General features: G+C 44.7%; 1 protein-coding gene across 4 annotated transcripts in view; it reads right to left on the reverse strand.

Annotated features, from left to right (window-relative positions):
• Positions 1 to 391: 391 nt before the first annotated feature.
• MAP1B (microtubule associated protein 1B) overlaps positions 392 to 17,201 on the reverse strand; it is a 93,205-nt gene continuing 76,395 nt past the window's right edge. For 2 of the 4 annotated variants that reach the window (XM_060400322.1, XM_060400323.1), the window contains 2 exons: positions 9,020 to 15,521; positions 392 to 6,199 (listed from right to left, as the gene is read on the reverse strand). In XM_060400322.1, coding sequence (XP_060256305.1) covers positions 5,493 to 6,199; positions 9,020 to 15,521 — 7,209 coding nt within the window. In that variant the 3' untranslated portion in view covers positions 392 to 5,492. The remainder of the gene's footprint in view (positions 6,200 to 9,019; positions 15,522 to 17,201) is intronic. The other 2 variants (XM_027980016.3, XM_015101253.4) reach the window with 2 other exon arrangements.

A 17,201-nucleotide genomic window follows, 5' to 3' on the forward strand; every position in this document is an offset into this window, starting at 1 on the left:
AGCCTGGTAGGCTGCAGTTCATGAGGTCGCTAAGAGTCGGACACGACTGAGCAACTTCACGCTCACTTTTCACTTTCATGCACTGGAGAAGGGAATGGCAACCCACTCCAGTATTCTTGCCTGGAGAATCCCAGGGATGGAGCCTGGTGAGCTGCCGTCTATGGGGTCGCACAGAGTTGGACATGACTGAAGTGACTTTGCAGCAGCAGTAACAGCAGTTGTAAAAAAGGGCCCTCTCAGAAGTTTACCAAAAACCAGGGAACCCACTCTGCAAATATAATCGCCCTCGTGAAAGAACCCCCCACACACGCACATCTTTGTGAGCAGCAGATCCCAACTCTCCGACGCGCCCAAGAGCAATACACAACCAAAGACAACACAGCACACACACTCACTTTTGTATTTTTATTGTGGAACTGATTTTCGTTTTTCTTTTACATCAAATATCCTCAATGGAAGAGGGGATATTGCACACAAATATCATAAAAGCACTACATATTACTTTCACTGGAAACTAATTTTCTACATTAGATATGACTGGATAGGATAGAAGTGATGCAGGATTATAAGACGAAATACCATACACAGCTGCGGACCGACACAAACACCATTCAGGACGAGAGAGAGGAGTGGGAGGTGCTTCTCGTCAGGGCCCAGGCCCCACCCTCCCAGGGGAAGGGCCTCGGGGCCTCCTGCTGGGCAGCCTGGTCTCGAGAGGCCCCATCTCAATGGCTCCTTTTTTTGGGGGAGCGCCAAATGAGTACAGAGAAGCTGTTTATTTTCCCGTTCCTTTTCAGTTTTTGATGCTGCCTTTTAAAATGAATAAAGTCACAGATTTTTTTTTTTCATAGTAAATAGTTTTAATACCAGGTGAATAACCTAATCGCCTTCAAAGAAGTGCTCATCCCTAGGCTGCTTTTGGTGTGTTGTTCAGTTGGTTAAATGATAAAAAGCTTTACAGTTCCTTTCAAATGGAAACAGGATCGTTTCTTCTAAATCTGAAGTGCAAAAAAAAAAAAAAAGTTATTAATCTAACTCACCATATCATTACTGAGCAAGAACCTCCTGTGACAGGTGACTAAAGAGGCAAGAAAAGCAATTTCAGAATTGCAGGAGAGCTCCTGAGAGCTGAAATTTGGTAACAGGGAAAATGAGAAGTGGTAAAATTTCCATTAGCAAATGATTAAACCTTATTAAATGAGTATTGGAAAGCTCCTAAACTGTGTAAGCTATTGGAGACACTTAAAACATTCATATACACTGGGGAAACCATTCACTATGATATGTAAGGTTAAGAAAAAAAATTTTTTTGAACTCCATGGGAAATGGCATTTAAGGGTTGGGGGAGGGGTGAAGGGGAAGGTCAGTCATTGTATCCAGTCCCACCACAAGACTGAGAAAAGCATGCACAAGGATTGGGTTTTGAGAGAAGGGATAGAATTAGTTAAAATTGAAAATGGAGGATCATCTCTAACATTTAGTCTCTGTAGAATTTTAAGAATACTACCAAAAAGGTCATGATCATGAGTGCTATATCTCGATGGAATCCCATCATTTAAACAGAATGTAAATTCCTTCCACTCAAATATTCAATCTATACAATTGGATTACATAATCAGTATGAATAAAGCTCCTAGAAGTCTGTGTCAATCTTTAGCTCTCACCATGAATGTACATGGTACATTGTGATGGCTGTTTCTAAACTAATTGTATATTTATGGAACTAGCAAAATTAGGTTAGTCACACAGGTAGGAAAGGTGTCTGGAAGGACAGGAGCAACCTATAATATAAATATTGGTTTTCCTGTGATATTTGGGCTCTGTGGTCATCACTGAGAATAATGGATGGAGAAAGGTACTTATCTATTTAAAGAGCCAGCTGATCAGTGACAGCTTTTGTGTATTTTTTTCCACTAAATTCCAAAGCAAAAAAAGAAAGAAAAAGAGTGGGATAGAATGGTTATATTTGAAGACTGGCTATAATTCTCCTAAAATGTTTGGTTTTTTTCTTAAAGCAAAATTATGTACATGGTAAATTAATGTGGGAAATTGGAAAACAATTCCATCTTCTATCAAAGAAAAATCAACCAGAGGTCTGAATTTGGCAAGAAGGCTGGAAGTCTGTTTCTCTTCCAATGCATTTTGTGAACCAACTCAACAACTAGTTATTAAGAATTATCTTGAGTATCGTAGGTTGGCTCTTAAAACACCTTTGAAGTAGATGAGTTTATACTCATTGAAATCCATTTCTGTCAATGAGTTTCCTATCATGTGTTCACTTTTTGTACCCTTAATCAATGTGTTGTTCTTAAGGACTTCCAAGAAATAGGGTAATAAATAAAAGTTGCATTTCTAGAGAAGCCTAAAAAAAATAGATTAATTTTTTAAAAAAATTAAACATTTGAAAAATGTAATTCACAGCATTAAGTAGACTGCATTTGGTCCTCAGTGAAGGGACCCAGAAGAAGCATTGTTTAAACCCTCATAGTAGTTAGCAGTGCAAAACACACACTTATCAGACAAAAATAAACTAAAATGTTAATTCTGAAATAAATAACTACATAGAAAATAAAACGAGGTGATTGTTGACTACTCCGTAGGTCTTAGAGTCTGCAGGAGACGCAACGCGACAGAGCCCAGAACAGCTGTCACCGAAAAGTTTGCCACATCTGAACACTGGGTGCGTTGATCTGCAACTTGAAACTTGACGTCAGTTTTAATCATGAACTGGCTTCCCAGGTTCATAGTTCAGTGATAACAATGATGAACATGATCTCTGAACTCTACATAATAAACCGTAGGAGCTGGAAATTCATTTGCTTTCAATGAATTTTTTTTCCCAGAAAAGAAAATCCCAAAGCAAATTTTTTGCTAGGGTCCTTTGAACTTGTCTTGGTTCTTTTACCTCATGGTTGAAGATCTTGAAAGAAGTATGCAGGATACCACTGATGTACTTGTGATGGCCTAGAAAAGTTTAGCCATTCTCTCCCACTCTCAAATAGCACATACTCAGATTTTTGTTATGGGACTCAAGGGGTGGGAGTTATTACTATTCCTGGTAGGATGGACTTTTAATAAATATTATTACTGCAATATCAGACTTCAGTTTCACCAGAACTTCAAAAAACACTACTCATTTTTTTGTCTTACAAAACAGTTTAAAAAAAAAAAAAAAAAAGGACTGTCACTTGAAAATTTTCTGTGCATTTTCCTGTAAATGAAAACATCTGTTAAAAAGTTCATCTATGAAAAGTTCCCACATATCTTAAAAAAAAAATTCTTCTGTACACTTGTTCCCATAATTATGCTGAAATTAATGGAAAATTAAAAAAAAAAGCCACTGTAAGACAAAGGAAGCTAAATACTGTACACTTGCTGAGAACCTCTTCCACCATTAAGATTCACTGTTTTCCCAGTTCTGATCATAGAAGCCATTTCAGTCTTGAACTTGCAGTAGTAAAGAAGCTAAGACAGGCTCAACTTGTTTGGCTGAGGGGCCTGAGGTGGTATTCAACACACAATGCTCAGCATCAGACTGTTGCACCAATCAGGTAAGCTCCAAGTACCCGTCCCACATGCACACACATGCTCCTGTAACTGGAGTATCTATAATCCTACACGGATGTTTTATAAACTTGCTGTCTCACATTAAAAAATAAGTGCATCAAGTATCTTTGTACATTCAAGTCACTTCCTAAGGCAAATTGTCTACCTATGTACTCCCAACTGCTTTGGTATTTGCTTGTTAATTGGGGTGGACTTGGGTGTCTCCGCATGCAGGTTAATTGACTCAGAGTGGACTAACTGTGTGCACAGATGCTGGGAACATGCCTTAGATCAATCTACTTGTGTGTTTGAAGAGTCTGAGAGTTCTGAATGGGGTTCAAACCACTTGTATGTCCAGTCTACACTCACTACACTAGGTCAGTGTGCAGCCTTCAAACTGAAGGAGCTTAATTAAGGCGTGAAAAATCTCACATGCCCTCATAACAAGTGTTGTTCTTTTCTGTTTTCTTCCAGCCAACTTGTTTTAGGAAATTAAGACCCTTTTTGATGACTCAGACTGACACAAGTTGCAAATTTTGCAGACAACAGAATAGACAGAAAATGCAGACGTGACTGTCGGTTATTTTCTCCTCCCTGCCCCACCCTGCTCTCTTTCTCTCTGGTATCTCACCAGCACTCTCTACCATTACATCTCCTTCTCTTGCATTCCTTTTTCCTTCTCATTCTCTCTCTCTCTCTCTCTCTGTCCTGTGTTCCCTCTCTTTTGTGCACGCGCACTCTCTCTCTCTCTCTTTCTCTCTAAGACAAATGCCTCTACCTTAGCAGAAGTCAGTTGGGTTTGCTAGTGCATGGTTTCCAAATGTTCAGCAGAGATGAACTGGGGTAGGTAATTTTGCAGTAACTTGAACCCTAGTGTGGGAAGACTGCTGCTTCCCTTAGCAATCAGCAAAAACTGAGAAATATTAGTGACTTGTATCACCATGACACAGTATAGTGTTTGGCAGGTAACAGTTCAGCGACTTATTTAGATGAATTGACTTTTTTCTTTTTTTTTTAGAAAAGGTGGTTTCAAATCGAAGAATTTCTGGAAACAGAGTTCAAATCCTGTGGTGCGGCTGACCTTGGTTGTTACAGTTCAATCTTGCATGCAGGGAAGGATTCATCTTGCATAACCACTGTGCTGCTGCTTGCTAAAACCATGATGTTGAGGTCCTGCTGTTTCTCATGGGTCTCCTGGTACCATTCCCTCATCACTTCTGAGTCATGAGTCGGGATCAGGGTCACCTGCAGGGAGGGAGAAAACAGCTGCTGAAGAGCAGAACCAGAAATGGGGTGCGGAAAAAATAGAACAGCAGTAAGGTATTAGACCATTAGAAAAAGAAAGGGAATGAGAAAAATATTCTATTCTCCTTAGAAAATCCAAAGGACTTTTCAACTTACATTTTCTAGGAACCAGCATAAAGCTGCTAAAAAATTAGTTTTCCTGGGGGAGCTGAAGACTAGAACCAAAAGCGAGTCATGACTAGCCAGTTAGTTCATCTGTATCAGTCTTCAGTTCTTTAGCATTATGAGAAGTTCTTCCATTAACGTGGAATTTCTTGTATTTTCTTTAACACACTGATAGATTTTACATTAAAGATACTGCATATTTAAAACAAAGGGGCTTTAGTTATTAATACAGCCGAAAACCTTCTAATTGCGTGTTAACTAACATTTCATCATGAGAGCAAAGATTTATGTCTTTAGTTTGTGTGTGTGGTTGGGCACAGAGGAATGGGGTGGGTAAGTGATTACTAGCTTAAATTCTACCTAGTATTCAGTAAGAGGCCACTGAGTGTTTCTCATTAGATTTATGATGAAATAACCAGGATTTCTATTTAATGTTATGCAAATACAGTTTACTAGATCACTATACAAAACCATAAGTAAAACTTAAATAAAATCCATAGCTGAAATAATGAGTGGTTTGTGGCTCATTCCAATGTTCAGGAGTTGGGAGTGTCCTGCTGAGGACCACTTTCAGCAATGCTCCTCCTGCAGAATCTCATGTGGACAGCTGATTTTCTAAATGGCCATATCTCTAGCTTTCGTCTACTTGGGAAAGACGAGTAAAGGCTAATCTTTATCCATCTCATGTGTAAATACGACACTTGGTTACATTGCTTATTCTTGGTATATGAAGGGTGTGTAATCTTGGGCCCACTCTGCAGATTATGCTTCAGGGTGGTAAAGTGGCATTCCTCCAAGTCCATGGTGGCTGGTGGCAAGAATACTTTTAGACCAGCTTGTGTGTGTGAAATCCACTTTGTCCAAGTGTGCACTGTGTTCCAGTGCGGCAGGCCCCCTGGGCACTGCGTGGGGATCCACGGTGGTGCCTCATTAAACACGATCCCTTCCCGCTGCCTCTGGACACAGCTCCATGTGTTGTGCAGACACTGTCCTGGAACTCTTACCTGCATGTTGCTGCCCCACTGGGCTTTCCCTTCCAGCAAGGCATCCAGGACAGCCCGGCTGGGCTCCTCAGCAGCAGGGTCGTTCCCACTCACCACGTAGTAGGACGACCTCACTCTCTTGAAAAATTCAACGTCGACATTCTTACTATTGCTATGGTTGGGAATATAGCATAGGTCCAGGTACACAGGGGGGCCTGGGGGCACAGCTGAGGGCTTGGACGTCTTGGTGGTTCCTGGCCCTTCAGTAAACAAATAAAAACAGAGAAGGCCAGGGTCACAAAAATGCGAAGAGACTCATCTGTCCAGCACACCTTCCCTACTTATTCCCAAGAAGGCGCTCTGGGCCATGGGAGGGGGTGTGGGCAGTCCCCTCTCTGACAGAGGGCATTTGACACTGGCAGTTTGAGACAGCATCACCTGGCTGTTTACCATCTTAGGAGAAATGAAGGATGGGGTGTTTCCCTTTGTGGACAATTCATTAGCAGTTAAGAAGAGTTGCCAAGGCTTTCCCCAAAGATAGAACCAGACGGTAACACTCCTAAAAGAGCTGCTAGTGTGTCTTTTAATTTGAAATGTGATCTAAGAAATAGATTTTAAAGGACAAAGGAAAGCATCTGCATTTGGTAAAGCATAGTTAAACCATCTTAGTAATTCACGTTAGGATTTCATTTAAAAGCAATTTGGCCCACAGCTGAATATTATCCCCTCACATCTGATCTAGCCAGTGGTCAGATCTTAATGTCATATAACCTCCAAGACCCTCAATACCTCAGTCTCATGCATAAACTGATGAAACACTGTATTCTCTCCTTAGGACAGTCCTCTAAATGGTAGACGTCTCTCCTTAGACAAGACTGGATACCAAACTTTAGCAACAGGAGGGTTCAGAAAGACTCTGCTTTCTCTAGCCAATCAGAACACACCAGACTGAGGTAAGGGGTATGTCACAGCCAAAATTCCCCCCAAGCCAGAAAGCCTGGGCAAAGTGAAGGTTCAGATTAATCTCAAAGTTTCTGGGTACCTTGTTTCTAGAACTGGCTTTCCGATTTGTCCTAATTAGAAGGTTGAAACATTAACGGAACTAGCATTGTAAGGCAGTGGTTCTTCCTCCTGGCCACATGATTAGAATCACTTAGCATGCTTAAAACAGATGCCCTGGCTTCAATGGGCTGTGGTAGGGCTTCACTGGCCAGGGTACCATCATTTTTTAAAAGCATCCCAGCTCATTCTAATGTGTATCTGGTTTGAGACCACTGCTGTGAAACCACTTAAAATACTAGCGAGATCCTCTATATTTAATTCTCTTGCCTTTCTCCATGGGATGTATAGAGACTGTCATCTCACAGTCAAAACCACCCATGAACTGGTTTATTTTGGAGGGCAGGGGGTAGTGAGAATCGGCGAAACTGGTATTTGGATAAACTGAATCATTTCATAAATAGATTAACCAGGCATTACAATGAACCTAAGCTAAAAGCCCTAAACATATTCATGTGTAAATCTCCCAAAGAATTCTGACTTGTAACAGAGGTTTGTGAGTTACAGTTCATCTAATATTTTTAAATGCCTGCAGTTTCCACTTGCACCTTGAATCACTCCCATTGATACCAAACGAACATTGCTCATAGAAGCCCAAACTGAGAGAACCACTAGAAGCTGACCCAGGTTTGTTTTAAAATTAATTAATAGTGCAGTTTTGTCTTTTAAAAAAATCTGTTGGGAAAGCACCCTCAATGTAAATTCAAATTAACTCACTTTACCTCAAAATTATCTTTAAATGACCAAAAAAAAGTGATAAAATCAATTGTGTGGGCTATAGTGTAAGTTTCATGAGTTTGGAAGCAAATTTCAGTTGGGTTTATATCTGATTGAATGGATTTCATGTTTTCTCCTAAGTGCAAGGTCACTGTCAAGTCCTTTAGATCAAGATTTATTATCTGGTGGCTCTTTACTAATTCTAAGCATGAACAAATTCAGTTTGTTTTCCATGTGCAAATAAAAGGAAATCTGAGTCTTGAAATTGATGCTTCACGTTGCTTAAAAGTAAAAACTTGTAACTAGTACTTCCTAAAGTATACTGAATTTTAGAGTTTCAAAGGTTCGTCTATCAGATTTTCCATAATAAATCAAGAAAGTGTTGCTTATTTTTTGCTTTACATGTTTGTGAACTGTGATCTAAAACCCTCAAGTAACTATGTAAAGCAAATAAAATATATGAATTCAAATCCCTGTGATTGGTTTGAAGCAACAAAATGAAGCTGGGTCATCAGAAACCCAGATTCATCAAAAACCCAGACCATTGCCAAGAACTTGGTAAGTCTAAGAATCTGAAGTCAGGGATGCCTGCTCCTGCCAAGTTGAATTTCAACCTAAAACAAAATGTTGAGTCTGTATTAGTGAGGCAATGTGGTCAGAATGGAATACGTAGAGTCTTGGATGCTCTTTTCTCAATTTGTACTGGGTACCCAGTGGTCAGTTGACCTCACTGGTTGATTAAACAGAGCACTGCCTTGAATGAAGATGCATCTCCAGCCAGGTGATTTTTTTAATTTAAAAAATGTTATCATTTTAATTAAAATATTTTTATTTTTAAAAATGGAACCTAAACCTTGGACCCATGCTGTGTATTCTAGGCTTGCCTTGGAACTCTAGTTCTCCCTAGGCCTGTGGGAGCTCCTGGCTCATGGCACCTCAGCTTGATTCTGGGGCCAGCATGGCTGAAGCTAGTGTCAACAGAATCTTCCCGAGGAGCCTGAAACACACATCCTTGGTTCTGAAGATTGAGACAAGGCTGCAGTTTTGCAAAAAGGAGCAAACCCAGGGGTCGCATCTGGGAAATCAGAGCTGCCCTGGGCTATATGCTGAGCTCCCCCGAGGGCCTATGGGCTACACTGGGCAGGGCTCCCTACCTTGTGGCAAAAGAAAATGGTAAAAGGAAGGAAGAGCACTAAGCTGTGCTCTCTCACCTCCCCAGTACAAAGTCAGGTGGAAAGGCAGAGGCTGGAGCTAAAAGTAGAACTGCAGTGTCCTGTACCGGGATGCCAACACCTCCCACCTACCTGCAGTTGCCGTCTTCACCGATTTGGATGTGGAGGCGTTGGCAGCATTCTTGGTCTCCTTGTCTTTCTCTTCCCCACGTGCAGCTTTAACTTCAGGAGTGGTGGTAGTTTTGGTCGCTTTTTCCACAGATTCTTTCTTCTTAGGAGAAGCCACTCTGGACACCTTATCCGAGGACTCCTTCAAGGCCCCCGGCTTGGGTGACGCCGCAGAGGGCTTGGACTTCCCGTCACTCTTCTTGACGGGGGAGGATGACTTGGTCTTGGTACCAGGCTTTTTGGTCTTGGTCTTCTCTTTCAGGTCTTTCTTCAGGGCTTTGCCCAGGTTCTGCTCGATGGCCAAGGCCTCCGGGTCCATCATGGACACATCAGGGTGGCGTGGAGAAGGGCTACGGTCCTGCATGGGGGCCGGAGGTGGATCCATGTGTTTGTAGGTGACGGTTTTATCCGTGGGGATGGTTTCCGACTCATCTTCAGAGTCAATGTTGGCATCAGCTGTGATGGAAGGGCACTCCTCAGTCTCTGGAGGGACGTCAGAGTCAGTCTGGGACGGGGCGGACTCGCTGACTGAGGTGGGAGGGGTTTCGTCATACTGTCGGCCCTGGGGCTTCCCTCCAGGAGGTGGCGGGGCTCCTCCTGACTGGGTGAGGGGCTTTTCCGATTCTTCAGTTGGCTCTTCACTGGCAAACCACTCAAGAGGATTGGGATTAATGAAGGAGGGTGAGAGCTCCGTCTTGGGATGCTTGTATTCGCAGGAGGACACAAGGCATAAGTCCACATCCTGGCGAGCCTCGGAGGGGGACTTCTTTTCTGCCGTGTAGCACTGGTCTGAAGTCTCATAGGCATACGAAGACGCCTGGGGGGCTCGAGTGATTTTCTCCGGGGTCTCATAACAGTATGCAGAGGCATCTGGGGATCGAGTGGTTGTTGTCGATGGCTCGTAGGAGTAACTTTCAGACTCAGGGAAACCGGCAGTCTTCTCAGTGGTCTCATAAGAGTAGCTGGAATCCCCAAGTGTGTGGCCGCCCTCTTCAGAATCGTCATAGCCATTACTGATGTCATCCAGGAGCCTTCGAGACCGCTCAGTCTTTTCGTAGCTGTAAGCACTCACTTCAGGGGTCCTTATGGTCTTCTCACTTATCTCATATGCGTACCCAGACTCTTCCGGGCTCCGGGTGGTCTTTTCAGTAATCTCATAGGCATAGCCATCATCTTCAGGAGTCTTGCTGGTCTTCTCCATGGTCTCATAGGAGTAGCTGCTGTCACATGGGGATTTGGTGACGCTCTCGGTCTTCTCATAGTAATAGCCACTCACATCTGGGGTCCGGGTGGTTTTCTCATAAGCCTCATAGTCATAACCTTCTTCGTCTGGGGACCTGGTGGTTGTCTCAGGCTTCTGATAGGCGTAGCTGAAGTCTCCAGGTGTCTTTCCTCCAGTATCCTTCTCCATGCCAGGTGTGGTCAAATCTCTATTCAAGGCTAGGTGGTGCGGCATCGTATCAAATAACATGGAGGCACGGAAGCCATAGGGCTCTGCGGACGCTGCATCCATTGGTGGGGGAGAGGCAGTGTGGCACGCTGCTGTGCTCTCTTTGACTGCAGAGGTAGAATCTGAAAAACTAGGGGAATACAAAGGAGAGGATTCTCTCGGGGTGAGCGGAGAGATATCAGATTTAGGGGAGAGCTTCTCAGCATCCAGACTTTGCACTTTTTCAGAGGTGAGTGAGGCATACAAGGATATGTCTCTGGGAGGAACAACATCGGACAGAGTATCTTCTTGGAGAGGAGATGCTATCTGAGAAGGGGTGTGAGCAGAAGAGGTGGATGGGGAAGCCTCCACCTGAGACACTGAGATGAGCTCAGAGAGATCATTATCTTGGGTGTAGGACGGCTCCTCTGTTGGTGGGATCTTATGGGATAAACTAGAGTCCTGCATGTCAGAAGGACTGTAGTCCACCTCAGTGGGCCCGTTTTCAGTGATATGAAGCATGCCTGCACCCACTGTAGGGTGATCGGGAGACTGACGACTGAAGTCCATAGCAAGGGAGTGCTCAGGGGACTCCTGGCCAAATTCAATAGACATTGAGGATTGTTCTGACCTGTGATCTTGAACCGGTGTCTGAGACTTGGCTGTTTTAGGGGAGAAGTCTGGTGGAGAAATTGACATTGGTCGTGGGCATTCTTCTTTTGATGGAGACATTTCTGTTTCCTGGAAAGTGGTGGGCGTTTGCACAACAGACACTGAAAGAGAGTCATCTACTTCAGTGGAGTGTGGGGATCCAACCTCAGCGTGCAGTGAGGGAGACACGTCGTCTGTCGTTGGCTCTGGGAATGAGCTCGTAGCCACAGAAGCTGTGGAGACCGAGGCCACACCCTCCATATGAGAGTATGTGTCTTCGACTACCCCCTCATCGACAGGGGTAGCTGACTTGTCAGAGACGGTGCCTTCAGAAATGGACATCTTAGTGTCTTCTTTAAGAGATCCAAACTGACTGACATCTATTTGTGTAGGAGAAACATCTCCTCCTAACTTCCTTTCATCTAAGGTCAGTCCTGCTTGAGAACTCATGTCTTCAACATCATCAGTTTTCTTTTCTTGGCCAAAGTCTTCCTTTATTGGTATAAAATCTGTGCTTTTCCCTTCCTGTTTGTCTTGGAAAAGCCCAGTGGAAGTCATGTCAGAAACTGGACTTATCTGGTCTGGAGAGGCTTCTTTTCCATCCTTTCCTTCAAAGGGGCTTTCGGTACCTCTGCCAGGAGCCTTGTCATCTGCACTTAGGAAACTTTCATATGCGGACTCGGATCCAATTAGGGGAGGGCTCCGTAATGGAGACAAAACTTTTTCAATAGGAGATTCTGAGTCAGGCACAGGTTCATCCATGGGGCTTATGGAAGCCCTTTCACTTTCATCTTTGGCATCACTGAATTCAAAGCTCACCGGGACTGCTGCTGGTTTCTCAATGACCTCTGTGGGAAGATGACTGGATTTCTCTTCAGTTGGAGATTGGTAGTATGGTGTGTGGCCAGCACTGCCAGTCACAGACTGAGATGGAGACACCACTTCCAAGGTCTTATCCTCAGGACTGGCACAGTGTTCTTCCACTACTTCTTGGGTCACTTCAGGAGACACTGGGGCAACTTCTGCCTCTGCTGAGACTTCAATCTCACTGGGTGTCAGGGAAAAGTTCACGCTACGTTCACCCAGGGGGGTCTTTTCTATGGGTGATGGCGGAGATGGACTCAGGGATGGGCTCTTGGGTGGACTGAGTTTTTCATCCAAAACTGGTGAGACGGTGTCTTTGATCTCCAGCGTGGCACCAGCTCTCACATCTTTGTCTTCAGAGTAGTAGGCATCGCGTAGAGCAGATCTGCTGAATTTGTCTTCCTCCATGGAGGAAGGTGGTGAGATGGTGGAGGCTGAAGCATTATAGTCCCTCCCATCAGTGGCATCTGTTTTTGACCCATCAGAAAGTCCATTGAGAGATGTCACAGCAGGTTTGGCATACTCCTGAGAATACAGTGAAGACTCGTATTTGGTGATGTTTACAAATTCTTGAGACGGGGACTCGGTCTCTTCATTGTTGGTCTCGTCACTCATCACGTCTCGGGGAGTAGACATCTCATCCATGGGGGTTGGCTCGCTGGATATCTCAATGGTAGACTGGGTGTAGCCGGAGGTGGCCGTGAATTCTTCAGGCTGGTCTTCCCGATTCTCCTCGTCAGAGGCAGTGGCCTCACTCTCTGAGCCTCCAGGTAAAGTCTCATCGTGAATGGAAGAGGCAGGTTCTCGGATGGGAGACTGGGCTCCCCCCGGCTTGGGGGCCGCAGTGAGGAACCCGTACTCGGCCTCGGCGCGGCTGGCCTCAGCGGCCTTGTCCACTACAGCCCTCACATAGTCTTCCGCTTCTGCCTTTTCGGGCTCGTAGTCTTCCTCCCTGGCGTCCTCAGCTCGGTCCTCCTCTTCTGCCTCCTCCTCAGACTGCTCGGCCTCTCCCTTCTCCAGGGCCTCGTCCATGTCTTCTTCGGCTCGGTCGTCACCACTGGCCACAGACTCCCTCTTCTCCTTGATGTGCGCGTCTGCCTCAGCCTTGGCACTATCCTCCTCCTCCGCCAGGCTGTGCTTGGAGGTGCTCACACGCACGTGGTCCTCTGCGTCCTCTTCCGGTTCCTCCGCCTCTTCGGTTTCTGCCTTCTCTTCATAGTCTCCGGTCTCAGAGGACTCCTCGAAACCTGCTCCCTCATCTTCAAATTTTTCGGTGTCCTCCACCCCCTGCTTCTCGACGGGCTCCAGCTCCTCAGGGGTCTGCTCACACTCCGCCTCCCCTTCAGTGGTGGTGATTCCCTCATCAGGGGACTCGGCGGGGCCTTTGATGACTTCGGTCTCTTTCTGGATGACATAGGCTTCGACGGGCTCAGTTTGCTTCAGTTTCTCTTCATCCTCTATCAGCTCCAGCTGAGGCTTGATGTCTTTCGCGACGTCGACCTCTTCAGCCTTCAGCTCCTCAAAGTCCTTGGTCAGATCCTCAGGGGACGACATGAGGGACCTCTCGGCCTCGAGTTCTTTGGCGGGGCCGGTGGTTGCTAACCCAGCCACGGCCGCGGCAGCGGCCACGGTGCCAAGGGCTGCAGCCGCAGCCTCTGCAGTCTTGCCTTCTTTCTTGACCACTTTAATCTTTCCCTTCTCCTTTGGCTTCCCAGCAGCCACAGACTCTTTCTTGACAGGCTCTTCCTTCTTGGGTACTTTTGGTTTTAATGCAGCCGGTTTTTTTGCTTCTGCTACAGGAGTAGGTGATTTCTTTGTGTCTTTAGGAAGTTTCTTAATTTCTTTTTTGGGTTCCTTTTCCTCCTTTTTAATTTCCTTCTTTTCCTCCTTCTTCACTTCCTTCTTGGCTTCCTTGAGTGGGGTTTCTTTCTTAACCTCTTTTTTGATTTCTTTTTTCTCTTCTTTCTTGATTTCTTTTTTGACTTCCTTTTTCACCTCTTCCTTTTTTGGTTTTTCCTCCTTCTTGACAGGTGTTTTGTCCTCCTTCTTAGCCACGTCTTTCTTTGGCTTTTCCTTTTCCTTCTCCTCTTTCTTCTCTTCGGGTTTTGGCTTTGTCTCCTTCTTCACCGTCTTCTCCTTGGCGACTTTGGGTTTGACATCTGTGCCCTGCTTCTCGGCGACCTCAGCTTTGGCCGGGGGCAGCTCTTCTTTGCTGGGTGTCTCCTTTTCTGTCACTGGAGGTTTGGTCTCGGTTTTCACAGGTTTGTCCTTTTTCACCGTCACCTTTTCTTTGCTTTCTACTTTGGGTGCCTTTTCCAGCCCTTTTGTGACTTCAGGGGTTTCTTCTTTTGACTCCTTTCGCACAGTTTTGCTGGGGAGTGGTTTTGCGGCTGGTTTCAAACTCTCGCGGCTGTCAGCCCTCTGTTTCAGTTTTACTTGTTTCACAGCAGAGGTGGCCACCTGGCCCGTGAGATCCTTCTGGGTGGCCAGCGGCTGCTTCAGGAAGTCCAAATGTTTGAGCTTTTCCAGTCCTTCCAGGATATTGTATTGGGTGCTGTTGCCAGGAAAGAGAACTCGAATGATCTTCTCTGCAGGGTTCGCTGGATGCCACACGATCAAAGATGAGACTGACGTTAAATAGGAAATTGGGATGTCTATTTCTTGACCATTAGGCAGGATTAGTTCAGCCTTGTCTTTGTTGGTGCCAGTCCACTGCTGCATGAAATACTGCATCTCCTTGCTGTTCTTGACTGGGTTAAGCACATACATCTCCAATTTACCAACTCCCATTTTTTGGAAAAGAATGACAGGATCGATGGTATTGCCTACACTTCTGAACAGAGGTTCTGGCTTCATGGACAATTTGTTTAGGTACTGGAGAGTGAAGCAGGCTTCTTCTATGCTTCTCTTCATCTTGATGTTTGGCTCTGGGTTTTTCAGATTTTCAGGTACATTGAGAAATACAACTCCTAAGTCAGGAGAGATGAGGTTTTTCATCCAGTCACTATTGGTGGTGGAGCCCTGAGACTGTTCCTCCTCGAGCTCTGCAATTTTCCGTTGGAGCATGCTGTTTATTCCAGGCAAATTGTCGTCCCCAATGTGGGTGAGCAGGATGGAGTCCACTCGGTCCAAGTGTCGGATGAGCTTCCAAAAGCAGGATTTTCTTTCTGAGCCTCCGTTGATGAGCATATTGAAGCCATTCACTGCAAACAGTGCAGAATCGCCCCTCCCTCCTGGAAAAATGTAACAGCAGGGCTTGGAGAGCTTTAGAAATCCACCTGATGTGGGGGGTTCTAGGATGTCAAAGGGAGACGGGACTTCCACAGATTCTGAGAGATACTCAGTAAACTCAGAAAGTCCTTCCATTTCTGGCAATATAGATGCTGAGTTGAGTTTAATATTGATGAAGTCTTGGAGATTGTGTCTATCAAGATTGGAGTTTTTCCAGTCCCCTTCTTCGGGACAGAAAAGGGTTAAGCTGGCTTTGTTGGCAGGATGGGTGGTACTCAGTAATTCCCCAATCTGGGATTTAGAAAAAAATCATAAGAAAAAAAGAAAAGGTTTAAGTGACTGTCATCACTGATCCAGCCTCTCCATCTATTACTAGGTATTACAGGATCATTGGATGCACACAGGGCAAATGGCAGGTGTTGGTAGGTAAATATTTCCATACTGGTAAGCTAACAGCCTCTGTCCTGACAGCTCCTTCCATTCCCTTCTGCCTTCTCCCTGCTCCCTGCCCCCCCACCTCAGACCTCGTCACCATCTGTTCTTGCCCCGCAGGGGATCTTCAGAATTCTGCTCCACTTCTAAGGCCTATGACCCTCTGGATGATCAGTGCCTAGGTGGTTATGAAACACTTTGCACAGCACCCCTGGGTACTTGCCATGCAAAAATGCCCTTTTAAAAAGTAATAAACTATCACAGGAGAAGGTTAGGTGAGTCATTTCACCACTGATATAAAATGTTTTCTTTTATTCCACTGGGCCTGGAGCAGTCCCCAGAACTGACTTCCAGACCTGTGCCAGCATGCACGCTGGAGAGGGGGGGGCCTCAGGGGCAAAGACTGGGTGTCACAGGTGCCCATTCAACCAAGGAACAGATGAGAGCAACGAAGAAGAGCCAACAACATGTGAAGTGACAAGGAAACCTGTGAATATGTCTTAGACTTGGAAACTGAGGCTTTCTCTAAAAGAATTTGGAAATCATCATCATCATAATAAATGGTAGCTAGTAGAGCCCATTGTACCAGAAGTTCCTGAACAGGAGGAAACATCTCTCTCTCTGTATCTCTTTATCTTCGTTTCCCCAGTATACCACCAGGTTCACTAGATGCTTGCTGAACTGTGCTGAACTTGGCCAATTCAGTACATTCTGTCCTCCTGAGGTGGACATTTGGGAAGTGACCACAACCCAAGAATACTTCTCAAGAACATTGATTGCTACCCCCCAAACTTGTTCTTACAAAAATGGATGGGAGACAGGACTGGAAGAAATACTGCTCAGATTAAAGATAGTCTTTTTTGTTAATTGCCTTTTCTAATTAAGTGCAGGCATACTGGAAGAGGAAGGAAGATATAGGAAATAAGTGACTATGCAGATAATATTAATGAAATAAGAGTGCAATTTCTAAGCCATACCCTACTAACTACATTTCCTTTTGATTAAATTATGTGTTTGGCTAATGAGGAAATACAGCAGAAAGCATATCTCTGGGATTTAGCAAGATGTTTCAAAGGATCTCTGAACATTGTGACAGTAGCTGAATTTATAGCTGCTGGTTTGCGTCAACCTGGAAAGCGGTCTGTGATGGGCTCATTTATGTCCTGTTGGTACTGATTTGAATGGTGGAGGCAGGCTTATCAGATCTGTGGATAGCATGAAAACAGGAGACCTTGGAAATGTGGGATGGCAGAATTGAGAAAGTTAGAAAAGCTCTTGACATTGGAATGATGATGGCTAAGTCAACTCTTAATGGAGGCATTCTAAGGAATAAATGTAAAGTTCAATAATCCAGCTCAGAAAGCAGGATTGGGAGAAGGGGGGCGTATCAACAATATTCATAGAAAATACTCAGGGATTTTAGTTGACAGTGAAGTGCCTTTATCATAAGGCTTAAAGAAGCTTAAATCTCAAGGCTCCTCAGTGGTCTGGTCCCCTCCCAAAGTCCTGTACTTAATTGTGTATCAATGATTTTCTTCT

Source organism: Ovis aries, chromosome 16 (genome assembly GCF_016772045.2).
Source record: "Ovis aries strain OAR_USU_Benz2616 breed Rambouillet chromosome 16, ARS-UI_Ramb_v3.0, whole genome shotgun sequence".
NCBI lineage: Eukaryota > Metazoa > Chordata > Mammalia > Artiodactyla > Bovidae > Ovis > Ovis aries.